This window comes from Pleurodeles waltl, chromosome 5 (assembly GCF_031143425.1).
Source record: "Pleurodeles waltl isolate 20211129_DDA chromosome 5, aPleWal1.hap1.20221129, whole genome shotgun sequence".
NCBI classification, from domain to species: domain Eukaryota; kingdom Metazoa; phylum Chordata; class Amphibia; order Caudata; family Salamandridae; genus Pleurodeles; species Pleurodeles waltl.
Window position 1 is genome coordinate 1,766,150,245 of NC_090444.1, and position 17,712 is coordinate 1,766,167,956.

At 42.9% G+C, this 17,712-nt stretch overlaps 1 protein-coding gene across 2 annotated transcripts in view; it reads right to left on the reverse strand.

The window, feature by feature from the left end:
• Positions 1-17,712, reverse strand: part of EPHX1 (epoxide hydrolase 1) — a 162,579-nt gene that overhangs the window by 35,284 nt on the left and 109,583 nt on the right. For both annotated transcript variants that reach the window (XM_069236188.1, XM_069236189.1), the window contains exons 3-6: positions 15,752-15,939; positions 12,522-12,702; positions 10,830-11,057; positions 6,820-6,949 (exon numbers count right to left, since the gene is read on the reverse strand). In XM_069236188.1, coding sequence (XP_069092289.1) covers positions 6,820-6,949; positions 10,830-11,057; positions 12,522-12,702; positions 15,752-15,934 — 722 coding nt within the window. In that variant the 5' untranslated portion in view covers positions 15,935-15,939. The remainder of the gene's footprint in view (positions 1-6,819; positions 6,950-10,829; positions 11,058-12,521; positions 12,703-15,751; positions 15,940-17,712) is intronic.

The window sequence follows — 17,712 nt, forward strand, 5'->3', positions numbered from 1 at the left end:
GTATTTATACAGATCTACAAGGACCCCTGACGTAGGTGTATTCCAAAACAATAGATAACAGGCATGCTTGGGACGGCAATTAATATCAACAATCCCTCTAAAGTATAGAGAGGGAAAATCCCTAAGTGTGATCACCTACTGTTTGTTTGTCTTTGGTGCTTGATCTTGATGCCTTGGCGCGATGACACTGATAATGTAACTCATAACAAGTGGCCTAACTATAAACAAGGCAGCCATCTTAGAAGAAATAAATAATTAAATGGGCTAAGACAGAGCAAGCTAAGTAGGTTAAAAGTCACTAGGTGACGGGGCACGAGTCTACAAGCCAGAGGCTAAGCTAACTCCTGTTATCCCATTAAAACGAACTAGGATTAACTACAGCTCAACATATATCAGCATTCTGGTTGATCCAGCGTGGCCCTTTGATAGCACACAGCTGGGTGGGTGGGGCAGTCACATTTTCAACTTCAGGGTTACACGTTCCTCTCTTGAGGTGGGGTTCACCTACTAAGTAATGCCTGGGACAGGAACAAGTAGTAAAGGACTAGAAATAAAGAAGATTATCATTAAGTTATCCGGGCATTCATTTGCATAGACCTGAACTAAAAAGGCTTGACCCACCAAGGACCATTAGTAGACCGTTTCAGCAGCTATGGCATAACACGTGGATCCTAAACCTAAACAAAGGGCCTCTTACAAAGCATTCCATGTTAGAACAAGATCTATAACAAAAATGACAATATTGTCACACCCTGAATTCTTTAAATAATACCGGACTTTAGTTCCATTGCTCCTAAGTCACCAAACCAAACTGTCGCCTCAACTAACTAGGCGCATTGCTATTAGAATGCATTTACAAATAAGATTTATTTTTCTATGCATTCTGAAATTTGCAGTAGTTAACACAAAAAGTTAAACATTTTTAAACTTAGAAAAGTGTCTACAGGCAGAGTCTCAGTTTAAAAAGGTCACGTTAGCTCAGAAGGATGTCTCAGCAGCCGTGGTCGATTGCACATACTCATGACACGGTCATATCCCAGAAGCCAGCAAAAGCGTGGCCCTTGTTTACAGCGTGATGACCACCATAGTGACACACCATTAGAAGCCAGCTGATACAGATATAGAGGGGTGCTTCATACACCAGGTATTGGTACGTGGAAGGATCCCATACCCCAGGTGTTGGTACCTGGAAGGATAGATACCCCAGGTGTTGGTACCTGGAAGGGATAGATACCCCAGGTGTTGGTACCTGGAAGGGATAGTGTTGTGGATGCCTAGGAATGTTGGATGTTTAGGAATGTTGATCACTGTCTGGAATCCATGTGTCATCCAGGTTCCAGATGAGGTCATTGGATCTTTGTGGAGAGAGCCTGGACGGTTGGTGAGAGTGGACGTGTTTATATTTGCTGTGGGTTGGTGGTATTCAATAAAGCTCATTTTTGAAAACCAATTGCCTGAGCTTAACACTGGCGACAAGGGTGTCACCACCAACCCAGGACCCACGGATTTCCTACCTGAGGGATCTTCTGTTGCTCCTCATCGGGATCGGCCCACCTGTGGTTCCTGGCTTGGAGATGTTGGATTTGGGAGCCGGAGTGGTGGCGTTCTGGAGGTGCCGCAGCGGATGTTGACAACACCCTGCCGTGGTGGAGTTTTTGCGTGCTGAGGCTTCTGCTGGTTTGCGTGGAGGAGTGCAGCGCACGTTTTGTATCCCGCGCTGGTGGAGATTTGTTTTATCGGGTTGATTTTTTTTTTGTCCCGGTTACGTTTTTCTCCTCTTTGGTGCGCGAGCCTTTCAACGGCTCCTCTGACAGTTTCCTGCGCGCGAGGTGCGCGAGGAACTGTACGCGTAGCCATAGTGACGCGTCTTCTCTCCCTGGCAACGGAAGGCGCGTGCCTCGAGAAGCAACCAGTTTCGTTCTCAGCACGAGGAGTGTTAAAGTGGCCCATGCAGCCTTCGCGACGCGTCTCTTCTCCCTGGAAACGGGAGGCGCGCAGGCTCCGCGAGGTGCATTTTGGAACATTAGACCATTAACTGTATTTGGATTCCATGAGAAGTTAAATTTCGAAGATGTTTTGAACATTGCAATACTGAATTTTGTTTTTCCAAACACGTTCAGATACACTAGTATACTTACTCATATTTTGCCAGTATTTTGTTCATATCTTGCTGTTACTCACACTTATTCACCTTGTTTTAGGTATTTATTGTCAATTGTGCTGTATAGAGAGCTTAGAATGGCTACTCCCATGTTGTCTCAACCGCCCCCCTTTTTATCTGATAAGGGGGACCCCATTCTTCCTTGGAAACATTGGAAGAATCTTTTTGACTCTTACCTATTGGCTGTTGGGGGGGGAAAATTCTCCCCAGCTAGAAAACAGGCTATTTTATTGCACAATTTGGGAATTGAAGGCAGAAACATTTATGATAGTCTTGAAACCCTACCTGTAGGGGGAGCTGAGGGGGAACCCAGAGATATTTATGAAATGTCAGTAGCGATGTTGGCTTCACATTTTGAATCCAAGCTCAATATTGTTTTGGAAAGGCACAAATTTTTTGCAAGATCCCAAGGAAAATCTGAGAGTGTGGGAAATTTTGTTGCTGCATTACGCACGTTAGCACGTACTTGTGACTTTGGCGATATCACAGATTCCCTCATTCGCGACCAGTTAGTGCGCTGTACAAACAATAAGAGGGTTCAAGAGAAGTTGTTGACGAGGAACCCTGATTTGAAAGAAGCCATTGCAATTGTTGAAGGAATGGAAAGTACTAGCAATTGGATTAAGGAAATGAATAACCATGAAGAGGACAATTTGTCCAACGTACAAGCGCTTTTAGCACAAGAAGAAGTTTTAAGGGTCAGCAACGACAACAAAGCACCTGTACTGACTCAGGAGAAAAGAAAAGAAACCAAATTTCAGCGTTGTTACCGCTGTGGCAACTCTGGACACACGGCAAACAGTTCGAATTGTTTTGCAAGGAACTCTTTATGTAGGAAATGCAGGAAAAAAGGCCACTATGCTAGGGTCTGCAACAGTGACAAATGTAACGTAGATTCCATTGCTGATAACACTAACAAAATGATTTTGTGTATTGATCATGAGATTAACCATGTTGAGAACGATGTTGGTGTAGTGGATGTTGGGCCAGTCGTCATGCCTGAGTGTGCTATTAGACTTGACGGCAGAATAGTTACAGTTTTAGCAGACTCAGGATCTCCATACACCATGGTGGGGGACAAGAATTGGCGAGCAATTTTTGGGGAAGACCTCTATTCTTTAATTAAACCTGATATCAATCCGGTCGGTTATGGTGGTGTTAAGATAGAAGTAATTGGGTACAAAGTTATGGAGATCCAATTTCAAGACAAAACCACTGTTGGGAAGGTTTATGTAGCAAGGCGTGGAAATAATCTGCTAGGGTGGCGTCATCAGCGTGACATGGGGATTAAGTTAGACCCCAACTCTGATTGTCAAGTTATGGTAGTGAATGTTGAGAATAACGATTGTGAGGTTCCCCAGGAATTCCCCCAGGTGTTTAGTGACAAATTAGGATGTTTAATTAATTTTGAACACAAAATTATTCTGAAGAAAGGTGCTATTCCTTCTGTGCACAAAGTGAGGAGAGTTCCTAAGTTGATGATAGAACCACTCAGAGCAGAGTTGAATAAGCTTCTGTGCGCTGGTGTAATTGAAGAGATAGAATCGTCTGAGTGGTTGGCTCCCATTGTCCTAGCACCGAAAGACAATGGGAGACAGATTTGCATGTGTGTGGATCTTATAGATCTCAACAGGCATATATGGGTTGATCGTCAACCTTTACCCAACATTTCTGAAGAGTTGTCTGGTTTGGGTGGCTCGAAGGTGTTTAGTGTATTGGATCTATCCTCAGCCTATCACCAAATCGTTTTACATCCCGATTCCAGACACCTCACGTCATTTGTGACGCCTGTGGGAGCCTACCGATTTTTAAGAATGCCCTTTGGGTTGGCTTCCGCGGCTGCCTGTTTCCAACGGATCATGAAGAAGATCTTAGGTGAAGTCTCTAAAGTATTATTTTTCCAAGACGATATCTTAGTCCATGGCAGTACTGTAGAGGAACATGACAAGGTTCTTAGAGAAGTATTGAGTAAGATAGCCTGTTCAGGTCTCACTGTAAAGAGGGAGAAATGCAAGTTTAGGGTTTCTTCGGTAACATACCTGGGCCATACTATTTCCAATGAAGGAATCAAACCCAAGTTGGAATTGGTTGATTCCATTATACGAGCACCTCAACCCAGAGACAGGGACGGGGTAAGATCCTTTTTAGGTCTAGCAGAGTATTACTCTAAATTTATTGCTAACTTTTCGAGTGTGACCCAACCCCTGAGATCCCTCTTGAAGAAAGGGTGTGAATTTATTTGGTCAGATGAGTGTGCAGCGGCTTTCACTTTTGTGAAGGATTGTATTGGGAAGATGCCCACTTTAGGTCATTTTGATACACATGCCAAGACCTTCTTGTACACAGATGCCAGTATCAGGGGGCTGGGAGCGGTTTTGATCCAAAGAGTTAACCAAGAGGATAAGGTGATTGCCTTTGCGTCCCGATCTCTCAAAGGGGCTGAACAACAGTATTCTGTTATTGAAAGAGAGGCACTCGCTTGCATGTGGGCAGTTAAGCATTTCAGATTTTACTTGTGGGGCTTACCTTTTATTGTAAGAACGGATCACAGGCCCCTTGTTCAAATATTTTCTTCCAAGAAAGGGGAAGAATTGACACCAAGGATAAAAAGATGGGTTGAAGGATTAATGGAATATAATTTCGCTGTTGAATATGTGCCCGGGCCCAAGAATTTGGTCGCAGATTTCTTGTCTCGAACATCGATTGATAGTGACGATGAGTCTGAAGAGGAGGGAGAAGTTAACTGGGTGAGGGAGATGGCTGTTGGTGAAGATGAATGGAAAGCTGCAACCACTCAGGATTTTGACAGACATGATCTTATAGAGTTCGTTGTGGGAGGTTGGCCAGAGTACAAAAACATTTCAGATTCTTTAAAGGGGTATTGGAATGTGAGAGATGAACTGTCTTTGAGTGGAGGTGAATTATTCCGTGGTACTAAGTCCATACCTCCTATTAGTCTGAGGGGAAAGATTGTCAATTTGGCTCATGAAGGCCATTTAGGCAGGAATTTGACTAAATCAAGGTTAAGAACAGTATATTGGTGGCCAGGTTTAGACCGGGATGTTGAAGCGGTGGTGAAAGATTGTGTGACCTGTGCACGGAATGACAAAAGCAAAGTGGTGGTGAAAGCTCCAGAGAAACCATGGGTGAAGTTAGGACTTGACTTTATGGGTCCATTCCATCTCCTACCTGCTAATGAACGTTATGTCATGCTCTTAGTGGATTATACCTCGAAGTGGGTGGTGACTAAGTGTGTGAATTTTGTAGACACCAGAACTGTGATTGAGTTCTTAAGGGAAGAATTTTCCCGGGAAGGTGTACCTAGTCACTTAATCACAGATAACGGTGTACAGTTAACTTCTCAGGAAATGAAGTTTTTTTTGGATTCCCTAGCCGTTGTGCATTTGAGAACGGCCTTATATTCTCCTCAAGCAAATGGCCTTGCTGAGCGCATGAACAGATTGGTAAAATCCTGTGTCCAGGAAGCAATTGAAACCAGAGTTTCTCTGGCGGATCTTCTAAGGGACAGTGGTGGGCATATCGTAATACCCCTAATAGCATCTCTGGCATCGCCCCTTTTGAGTACATGAGGGGAAGATCTGGGTGTACCAAAATGTTCCCTGCTTGGTTTAGAAATAGGTTTAGTCAAGGAGATTTTGACCAAGAGAAACTTAGTAAGGCATCCGATCGTAGGCAAAATTACCAGACTAAGTACAAATTGCGATATGATCATAAATATGGTGTTTCTGATGTTAAATGGAAGGTTGGTGACTTGGTGTTGCTGAAAGATCCCGGGTTCAGAACCAAGGGCAAGTCAAGTTTCAAAGGCCCTTTCTGCATCAAGGAAGTTAGGAAGAATGTGGTTGTCCTTGGTAACGGAGATGTGTGGAGCATGTCTAGATTAGTGAAATGGAATAACCGGATGGCGGATTCCACAGACCCTGAGGAAGATCATCTCTTAAGTAGGTCTAAGGCAACACCATGCATCAAAGCTCCTTCCAGAATTCGTTTTAAACGAGTGTGGTTGAAAGATTATGTAACCTGCTAATTTGTATCTTTTATTATACTCCTCTGTGTATTGTAGATATTTCTGAGTTTCTTCACACTGTTTTGTTAAGTGTTATATTTTTTTATCTTTCTTTATTAATTATATTTTGATGTATGTAAAGGGGATGTGTTGTGGATGCCTAGGAATGTTGGATGTTTAGGAATGTTGATCACTGTCTGGAATCCATGTGTCATCCAGGTTCCAGATGAGGTCATTGGATCTTTGTGGAGAGAGCCTGGACGGTTGGTGAGAGTGGACGCGTTTATATTTGCTGTGGGTTGGTGGTATTCAATAAAGCTCATTTTTGAAAACCAATTGCCTGAGCTTAACAGATAGATACCCCAGGTGTTGGTACCCGGAAGGGATTCATACTAGGGGATAAATATACAGGATCAGGGCTTGTGTTCGGCTTCCACGGTTCGGTTTCATGAGAAGATGAATAATGCCACACATGCACTTTGAAGGCAAACTTCCGCAAGATCCCAAGTGCTATTAGGTAACAGTGGTCTTTGTTGTGCTGTGGTAAAACAGCAACCTTGAACAGTAAAACATTTATTATTCATTTGTGAATTGACTGCTGTCACCATAGGGAAAAAAATCAGTTCCTTACCTGGGGGCCAGCTGGGAAATGTTGGTGCAGATCAAGGACCCCCAGTCTCCGCCTTGAGTATAAAATTCACGAAATCCCAGCCTCATCATCAGTTTGTAGAACATGCGGCCCACAGCCACGGAATCACATCCTGGAAAAAGAAGAAACATTCACTCATTAATCAACCGACTGCGCTACTGTAGCGAATTAGACTGACAGGATCAGGATGGACTTCTAGGCAGGCGCACTGAGAAATCAAACATGGGTTGGGCTAAATCCTGGCTCGAATTCAGTGAAGAACAGCACTGTTCGCCAGACATAATCTGACATCACTGCACTTTAGGTGTGGTGGCTTTTTTTCAGCATCATGGACCACACTAATGGGACCTTTAGAACAGGCTATGGGCCGCCATATGCAAACACGCAGCCAGAAACATAAGATACCCACACTTTGACCATATCCCAAATACCTCTGGAAGGACAAATGAGGGAAGAGGCCCTGGCAGGTGTTTGGGAGTTTGCTCGGGGGGATTCTGAAATTCTCAAACTGCCTTTTCTCTATCCTTCAGTCTTTGCCCTTCCTTCGCTCTCTGTCCCTCTATATAACTTTTCTGATCTTTCTTTATTTTCTCCTTTTCACCCTTTATGTACTTTTCCGTCCATCTTTCTGTCTTTCTATCCAATCAACCTATCCTTATCCCCGTCTTTCTTTTAGCCATCCTCCTTTGTCCTTTTTAATCCGTCATCTGTTTCTCTTGCCAGCCTCCAACCTTCACACCCCTTCCCTCCATCCACCCATCTTACTTTCCTTGCTTCCTTCCATAATCACTCTTCTCTCCATTCAGACTTCTTTCCATCCAGCCATCATACATCCTTCTCTACACCAGCCTTTCCTCCTTTTCTTCATCCATCCATCCTTCTCTCATCCATTTATCTCCAAGTCCATTCATCATCTCAATCCTTCTCTCCATCCATCCTTTTCTTCAGTCACCCACCTCTGCATTCATACCATCTCCATCTCTCCAACCCTCCCTCCTTCCCTTCAATCATTCCTTCCACTGCAAGAGGGCGTATTTATGAATTTCTTGGAGACCAGATTCGCTGATCAAAGTCAAAGAAGCCATGAAACACCAACTTAACTGATTTATGTTGCACATAATTCCCATTCCCCAGTGATGCCCACTCCTAATCGAGCTGCTGATGTTAGAGTTTAATGACGCCCCTCGCCATGGGAGTCCTTGCGTTCCAGGGCCTACTTCAACAATCCTACAGGCATACGCAGCACTTTGTGATCAGATGTACATGTACGTATATTTGTGACCCAGAAAGTTTTAGAAGTTTCACACTAGACTGCAGTCGAAGAAGAAGGAGCAGAGAATACAGCACCAATGGAGGGAATTTACAGAGAAGAGGGGAGGGTACTGGGGTGAACATAACGGGTGGGTCAGGGCAATAAGGTCACTGAAAGAGCGGTGGGTGGGGGCAGCAACTCCTTCATGTGGTGTGGCATCCCAAGGACGGGATATAGCTTGAAGTGATGGGGTCTCAGCTCCTGGAGGAACTGGAGAAGGGATGCATCTCCCAAGGTCTCTCTAGGGATGGGGCTCCAGATCCTGGAAGCATTGCAGAAGCATGCTTGGGCTCTTGTCTGTCCCTTTCTGTATCACCTGCATTCTAGTCAGGTGATGCTGCAGCCTTGAGGTTGGGGATGGTAGAGTGCCCGAGTTGTTCAAGGGTCAAGGCAGCCACCCACATCATGTCGGGCAGCATCGTTTTCCACTAACTGATGGTGACTTCAGCCACGTCTCTAGAACCTCACAAATTAGAATCCACATGGTGGTGATTAAATTCACAATGATCAATCTAGCTAGACTATTTTTTTGAGCAAGTTCGACCTAATTTTATCTGCATGTTGATTTTATAGGGGATTTCACCTTCTCCGTGCAACTCCTTTGTGCTCTTAGAGTTGATACCTGAATGATGTGTCACCACCGTCCTGAAATAAGACCCCACATTTTAAAATCAGTGGGGCTTGGCGCGTCAACTAGGATATTTTTTTTAACTGCCTTTCTGTGGTTATCTTAAAATATGATCGTATATGTGAAGATGTCGTCACATGCATAATGTTTATAACGTCCTGAACTATTGTTGAACACCTACATTTTGTATTGTGTGTTTAAGCGTGTAAGCACTCCGCCTCACCAAATCCTCTGTTGTGCCCCCACTGCCTTTCTCTGGTAATTATTTTGAATACATTGTTTGCAGCCCAGCAGGCTGGTCCTGATCCATTCACTATAAATGACTATTGTACTATGTTTACTGGGGTAGACCTGTTCATTCTGCTGTCCATCGAGTCAGAAGCGCTATAGCCATGAATCAAGATAAACCAGTTCTTCTGTTGGAGGCCTTGTAGGCGGAGGGACGCCTTTGCCTCTGTGATGTTGTCACTGAGGTCGGAAAGGAGGGCTACAGGGTCACCACATCTTCTTGCGACTGTGTCTTCCAACACTACTTCCCTTGATGTCCGATGACTCATTTGCAAATTACTCATTTTTGCATGCACTGTGGAGCAAAAAGAGTTGAGTGCTGCATGTTGGTCATTGACCATTGCGGGGCGTAGGACACAGCATTAGTGTTTAGTGATAATATTTTCTTGAAAGAGAGGAATTTCTATATTTCCGTACAGGTTTATGAACACCACCACAAGACGCTGGCCTGTGTTATATGCCAAGTGTAAAAAAAAGTTATACAATGTGATTGTCAACTCCAATAAGACTACTCCTTTGACCCTAATAGTCTGATATATGGAAGTTTATATATTTCCTTCCTAGTTTAGTCAATGTTATTTAATACAAGGCTTTTTGGCTTGCTTTATTTCTTATTCAAGAATATGATTAACAAATAAATTGAACACCAGCCACAAGCTCACTCATTTGTTCTTTCATTTTCATGCAGAGTTGGGTGTTACCAGCAATTTAACAAATCTAATTAAGCGAGGTCAGCAGAGATTAACCGATCAACAGAGCTGTAAGACACTTGCGCCATCCTTCCTTGTGGTCTAAAATCAGGTGGGTTGAACTGACCAATCTATCTGTAAGACCCGCTGCTGTTCCTTACCAAGCACCAATGTCAGGACAATTGAACAAGCCATTCAAAATATGAGAACCCCCACTTCTTTTGTCTAAGGAAGTGAACTTGGTTGGCTTTACCATATAGAATAACACTACAGATGGCAATATATTCAATAGTAGAACCATAATAAAAAGGCAAAACATCCCTATAAAATGGAGTTCAAATCTCCACTCTTAACCTCGACTACTCGCTTAATCACTACTGTAATTTGTTGATCAAGAGTATAATTTAAAGCATCCATACGTTTGGTGCCTTTTTCACCATTATAAGTTATTCCAAGTAAACAAAATTGATATGATCCTTGAAATATAATACAATATGTATTATACATTGTAGAGACAGCCTTGGTGGTCCAAGTAATTCTGGACAAAGGCATAAGATATGAACCATCGACTCATCTATTATCACTAATTTAATACCATATAATATGCAATAATGCGCACCATTTCAGTAACTCCACGCACTTAAACGTTGTTTACCAGCATAAAGACATCTAAAATGTGCATATTTGTCTCTAACAATATGAGTCAAACAAACTAAAAGATATCTTTGCAACTTTGGAGAAACTTGCAATGCCTCCAATCGGTGACTCAGCTTGCTTCTTAAGCCTAATTCTTTATTGTTTAAAAGATCTAAAGGAACCATATTGTGTGACGATAGATCTTAAAAGTCCAGCTGACTTAAACAAACATATGTTCTGGAATGCTTACTGTTAGCAATTGTTTGAGATGCAGAACTGGGCAAACAGAACTGTTTGTTTATCTGCACTGGATGCCCCCTCTAGCCCTTCCTTTGTGACTATGTCCTAATTCTAGGTGACTTTAAATGGCCAATCAGAATGTGCGGCCTTGCCCTGAGGTTCCTGTTAGTGATTAGCAATTTCCATTTGAAGGTGCTACCTTTCTTGTGAGGGGCTTCTGAGAAGCCGTAGCCAGGAATGGATGGACAGATGACCTCAAAGATGTGCTCATCGCTCAGGCCATGGCTGGATGGATCCGTCAGGAGAGGGATAATTCTGTAAAACTCGTAGAATGAGCCTGGCCATCCATGGACCATCAGCAGCGGCTTAGCAGTGCGTCCCGCAGGTAGGTTAGATGGTTTCACATGGATGAAATGGATATCAATGCCTGTGAAAATAGAAAAACAAGAAAGGTGAGAGATACTAAAACTGAATATTTGAGTCATGATCACATCAGACAAAAATGTTCCTCTTAATGCTATGCACGTGACTTTAATGGCATCATCACTCAGGCCTTGGATACTACTTAAGGGCTGATAGGTTGATGCTTTCTCCTGAGCATACTTATCCTTTCATTTTCTATTCAGTTACATACATGGTAGCATGCTAGAGCCGAACGCTGCCAGGCGTACTACTGAGGACGCCAGATTTCTTTTTTAAAAGTCTCCTCATTGCTCTGTATGGAGTTCTGTATCCCAGGCCTGCATTGGGGACAGCACAGTAGGGAGAGGTGGACAGGCTGCCTTGCACTGTGCAGACAGCATCAGGCCTAGCTTTCAAAAGGAGCTAGAGCTCTCCTCCAGGCATGCGCAGTCAGTGACTGCACCCGCCAGCAAGGGAACGCCTGGAGGAGGTCCTTGGGACCTGCTTTCCAGTGCTGCCTCCAAGATGCACAATCATTGTGCGTCTTGATGGCATTCTTGAATCTGCCTGTGCATCTTTACTATAGCGCGAGCTCAAATTTCTAAGGAAGTGCTCATTTGCATGGGATCACAGCCCTGGCGCATGAGGCAATGCCACCTTGAGATTGTGTCGGCGCACATTTAGCCCTGGTGAGATCTGTTTTACAGAAGGAGGAACAGAGAAATCTGCATCCCTTTCTGCAATGCCAAAGTGGCCCAGGGGTGCAAAAAGCAAGTGCACACACCACTGATCATAACACGACCCCTGATTTAAGTCCTGATAGGATCAACACTTCTATTGATCTTGTCAGGACTACAAAGTGCTATATAAATTATACACAAGGAGTGGCTGCTTACTCGAAAATCGACAGAGCACTTTAAGCCTAACAGCAGTATAGAAGTGCTATAAAAAACACATATATAATACAATACAATACCTTGGAAGGATTGAGCCTGAAACTCTGGCCCTAATTGATCACAGTTACACATAAAATATGACTGTCACTCAGTCCATCTACCTCTAAGAAACTTCTCTCCAAATCTAGTGCCTTACACAAATAGTACTGATTGGTCATAACACCGATGATCACTTTCTGGCTATTTCATTTTTAATAATTCTTACTACTTTTCTAAAGCATCCACACGACCTTTTGAGCACCTCACAGAGCTATGGACCCACCTGCTTTCTGCTGGTCACTAAAACCCACCCAGAATGACTCACAGATATGTGGAAGTCAGGGTTCTCGGTGAAGAACTCCGTATTAGTGTCTGGCAAGTGTAAGACACAGGTTTAAGTTCTACTCCAGTCACTGTTTTCCTGATCAATTACCTCTGAACAGAAGAAGTTTTCCATATTAAATGGAAACTGAGTGATTCATCCAGCAACTGGAACTACTAAGCAAAATGTTGGCGATTCTGTTTTAATCGCACTGTTAGTGTGTGAGACATACCCTCTATTTTTGTTTTAAAATGGGGGTACTTGTTGAGAATTTCCACTTGTTTATGCCAGCTGTACTGATTCCGCCAATGTGAAACCACTTTTTGGAGGTAGGTCAAGTTGAACCCGTAGTGGAAGCGGCTGTCCTCCAGCGGGGCGGTCCATCTGGTCTGGTCAAGTCGTGCGAAGAGATCCTGGATAAAACGCAAGACAAGAGATATTAAAGGAGAAATGGATGGGTGAAGTTGCTCAATCCCGCCCATCATCCAGAAACAGGTTTCTATAAAAAAGGAGCACATCTGCAAATTGTATATTTATGTATTTTTGAGGATTAAGAATTCTCTCTGGAGAGGTACAGAAAGTATGGCGTTCCAGACATGGTCATTCTTTTGTAGTCCTACTGCCGCACTTTACAAGCGGGTGGTAAACAGATTTAGATTTTTCCTAGTTATTTTCTCTATATGGAGATTATTTTTCACTGTGGAAAAATCCCTTAGCCCATTCCTTCTGAAGATGTGAATATGTTTTGGGAACGACCAAACTCTACCAGCATGATTTCCTCAACATTTATGGAGTAGTTTTCAGTATTCATTTATGGTGGGAAAGCGAATTGGGGAGGCGTGTAAACCCAAGGACATTGTCCTGCTCTTCCAAGCATTTTTTTCTGATGGAACATTTTTAGTGTTTTTCTGAAGAGAAGATTTTTGCAGTCCTCTCAGTCAGAAGGCCTGCTCTATTTGACGGATGTCCACCCTGTGTAACAAAATGTTGAAGGATGGCACGCCGTTTGCGTGCTTCGCCTTCTACACTTAAGAGGGTATCACAACTGATAGAAATACTTTACAGGAGACTGAACTCCAGAAAAGGAGTTCACCTCAGGGTGCACCCGGGAGACATTGGCAATCACGGCTCCTTGGATCACTGAGTATTTTAGTAACTAAGATAATCAGTTCTGTACCTAAAGCAACTGCCTCGCCCCTTTATCATTTTTTGGAAGCATTCTTTAACTTTTCTTCTGCAAGAGGGGATTTTAAAATGTGTTCACCTTCATGTGGTAAAGCCAGTACATGAAATAAGTGCAAATGTTTTGATGTTTGATGTCAGCTGCCTATAGGTTCATGAAATATATATTTCCTCAGACTTATAAATTATGTCTTACAAACCTTTAGCTTATCAAAATTTTATTTTAGATGTCTTTTCTTCCCTGTTCGCCCGGCTCACACGCCGTTTTAATCTAGTTTGCAATTTTAAGTGAGAGAAGCTTGCGTTGATTTAGAAAGTGATGCTCCTTCCAATGAGTTACCCTCCAAATCCCAAACACCAGATTGTAACTAGGTAGATTGTAGCTTAGCATAAAGATTTTCCAGTGATGTAAATCGAATTTTGATCTTTCTTCCTACTTTGAGCTGCCTTTATAATCACCATGTCACAAACATAAGGCTTATTCTATCCCAGACAACAGCAGATTTTCCTCTCCACAGACTTAGTCACCAAAAAACAGTGCATAGACGCCTGGATAAAGGTCACTGAAATCATTAGGGTGCATACTGTCAGATCTAGGAATGGACTGCATGGTGCAGACCTGAGGGATAGCTAGAAGCACGGAGAGACGATTAATCAGGTGCGCTCAATGGAAGAACTCAGTTGCGTGTTGTTACAAATGTGGCATTACCTTTTAATAATTCAATAGGTAATCTGAGCAAGCATGAGGGGTCATGACAAATGGGGCCTAAACCAAGGCAAACCGTGACATGTGACTTGAAATATGCAACCCTAGGGCCCGATGAAGGATCACCTAGCAATGTTCCTAACCAGGTTTGCTGCCGCTTGACACAAGTCAGCTAATTTAGCTGTATTTTTCTGGTAGAACTAGCTTACCAGCTTAAAACAGACCACCTTGCTTTACCACTTAGCAAGATGTGTCATGACAGCCATCGCCAAATCAGAAACGCTCTAACAAACCAGTAATAATTATTTAACCTCAGAAATGGAGCAGTAACCTACTCCTACTGCAAGGGGAAATACTGACCTCAAATGAACAATATTTGAAAGAAATGCAAAAGGGCAGACATTGTGCAGGGAAGGGGTATCTTCAGAAACATCTAAACCAAGGATTTAATAATCAAAACAGAAAACATTATTGACTGATGCTACAACTAGGCTAGCCCCGCTTAAGAAGTGTTCACCGAGTTTACTATTTCACACACTCAATAAAAGGAATTGTTTTAAGTGTATGATGGTAACAGGCTTGAGGGTTGAAAGTCATCTACTTCAAATTTGTGAGAGTGCGCATTACTTCAGAACTTCACCCCTTGCACAGTGGTTGAACCCATCGACTGTTTCTTAGACATCCTTCACACTTCATCTAAAACCCTAGTTTAGGTGGACGCTAGAGCTGCACCACAGTAACAAAGGGCTCGAGACGGTGCAAATAATACACAACACTAAGGCCCATGTGGGCCGGTCAATTCCTTTATCTGCAAAAACTCCTGTCGCTGCACATACCGAAAATTATGAGTTTTGTGATAAATACTGGCAGGTCAAGCCAGAGGATAAGTATGGCGGGTAAATGCCTGGCAAATATGGGAACATGTAGCTTTCAGTATATTAGCGCTAATATCTGCATGTTATTCCCCCAAACCTCGTCATTGGCGATAGCCCCTTGTAAATACTGAGCACTTCTGTGTTGCTATTATAAGAAGCGATAATTATTGCATCCAATAATGGCCAACTCTTAACAAGAGCCTTGATTGGTTATGGAAACTAGACCTGAAGGAGGGGCAATGGCTGTGAACAAGGTAGAAGGATGCCCTTAGGGAGCCCTCCTACAACCATGGCTGGCTGAGATGCCAAGTGCCACCCCAGCTTCATGGGCGGGCTGGGAGTGGATAAAAACTGACCCTGATGACGTCCAGTGGTATTTTATTATATCGTTTTCATGTCTATTCATGGCTTATGTCAAAGAGAATGATGATCTCAGTTTACAATAAATATTAATTCGCCACGTTCGTAGAACTGTAAAGAAAGTTATATTTAGGATGTGCCAGTATCAGTGAAACAAAGATCAACAATGTAGGTGGGAAGTGCAATAATACATGCGGCATGATGTTGTGTGAGGTAATGTTTAGTAAAGTATTTGTTACAAAAAAATCAAGGTGATGGAACTTTGTTTCCACTACTCGATGTTTTTAAGGAGCCATTCACAGAATTTGATTTGTAATCTTGCTGTGCGTCACAACTTACTTTTAACATCTCTTCTGATGCTTCGACTTTAAAGGGATGCAGGGTTTTATCTTCTTCTGTTTCTGGTTCCTGCCCTTCTCCCCACCATCCATCCTCCATTTCCAACGTTTCCTCCTTCTTCCGGAACATGTAATGGTAGATGAGAGCCCCCAACACCAGGGCCAAGGCAATTTCAAGCAACATGATGGCTGCAATTAGTGGACAAGATCTGTGTCAGTAAAAAACAATCTACTCTAGCAAATGCTGGACCAAAACCAATGCCTACATGAATCAGCTCATTCATTGCAGAAAAAGCCTGCATTCCACATACACCACCCATTGTCCCCTTGAAGGGCCAGTCTCTGCAGAGCACGCAGCCCCCAAAATGACCGAGAAACATTTTTTAAACAAATGCAATGCACTTGGAAATTAGGAATATTACTGTTTACAGACATCATTAGATTTTGAAGATTTAAAAGTTTTAAGAGTACACTGTTCCTATCCAGATAGTTTATTAGAGTGAACAGAAATCTCCAGGAGCAAGAACCCTCATGCATCGCAATGGATGACTGGCTTCATCATTGGGACTACTCCTCGTTAGGCTGGTACTGCAATGCCTAACGGGCTCCCCCCATGGGGGAGCTCTTAACCAGGGTGCTCAAATAGTCGCACATCCAAAAACATTTGTTTAGGCTGGGTGCCCACTTTGAAGAACCCAATGTAAATGGAGTGAAATAGAACAAATTAAAATTGGTTCATCATCAACAAATATCACTCATAATTTAATCAGTTTTATGCGATGAAGACCAAGATTAAAAACAAGGCAGAGAGTCCAGGGTGATGAATAATGGTCACCCACTCTCAAAAAAACGAGGATAGACACTATACGGTATCACTCTATAGCAGGTCTACATGTTTCGCGTCCAAGTGGTCCAGCCGGATCCTATGACGCTTCTTCAGGACCAAAAGGAAATCTACTCCAAAATGCCAGAGTTAATATTCAACAATATCTAGGAATAAGTAGTCACTTACTTAGTTCTACTCGTACGAAAAGATCACCCATCCCCAATTTCAGGATAGTGTTAAAAGGATCAAGGTCAGGAAAAGGAACTAATATTTTCTCATTCCTTGGACGTAGGCTGATTAACCTACCCTCGAGACCCGTGTCCTAATTGAACAGAGGTCCAACGTCGGACCTCTGTTCAATTAGGACACGGGTCTCGAGGGTAGGTTACACTATCCTGAAATTGGGGATGGGTGATCTTTTCGTACGAGTAGAACTAAGTAAGTGACTACTTATTCCTAGATATTGTTGAATATTAACTCTGGCATTTTGGAGTAGATTTCCTTTTGGTCCTGAAGAAGCGTCATAGGATCCGGCTGGACCACTTGGACGCGAAACATGTAGACCTGCTATAGAGTGATACCGTATAGTGTCTATCCTCGTTTTTTTGAGAGTGGGTGACCATTATTCATCACCCTGGACTCTCTGCCTTGTTTTTAATCTTGGTCTTCATCGCATAAAACTGATTAAATTATGAGTGATATTTGTTGATGATGAACCAATTTTAATTTGTTCTATTTCACTCCATTTACATTGGGTTCTTCAAAGTGGGCACCCAGCCTAAACAAATGTTTTTGGATGTGCGACTATTTGAGCACCCTGGTTAAGAGCTCCCCCATGGGGGGAGCCCGTTAGGCATTGCAGTACCAGCCTAACGAGGAGTAGTCCCAATGATGAAGCCAGTCATCCATTGCGATGCATGAGGGTTCTTGCTCCTGGAGATTTCTGTTCACTCTAATAAACTATCTGGATAGGAACAGTGTACTCTTAGATTAATAACGTTTACACTGGGAGGCTGTACACTGGACCTGTAATCTCCCGGTCCCTCTTCTATTTATTTGATTTAAAAGTTTTGTCAAGGTATTAGCTGTGCTGGAAAATTGTGAAAACACGGACAGACTTTGCTTGCACAATTCAG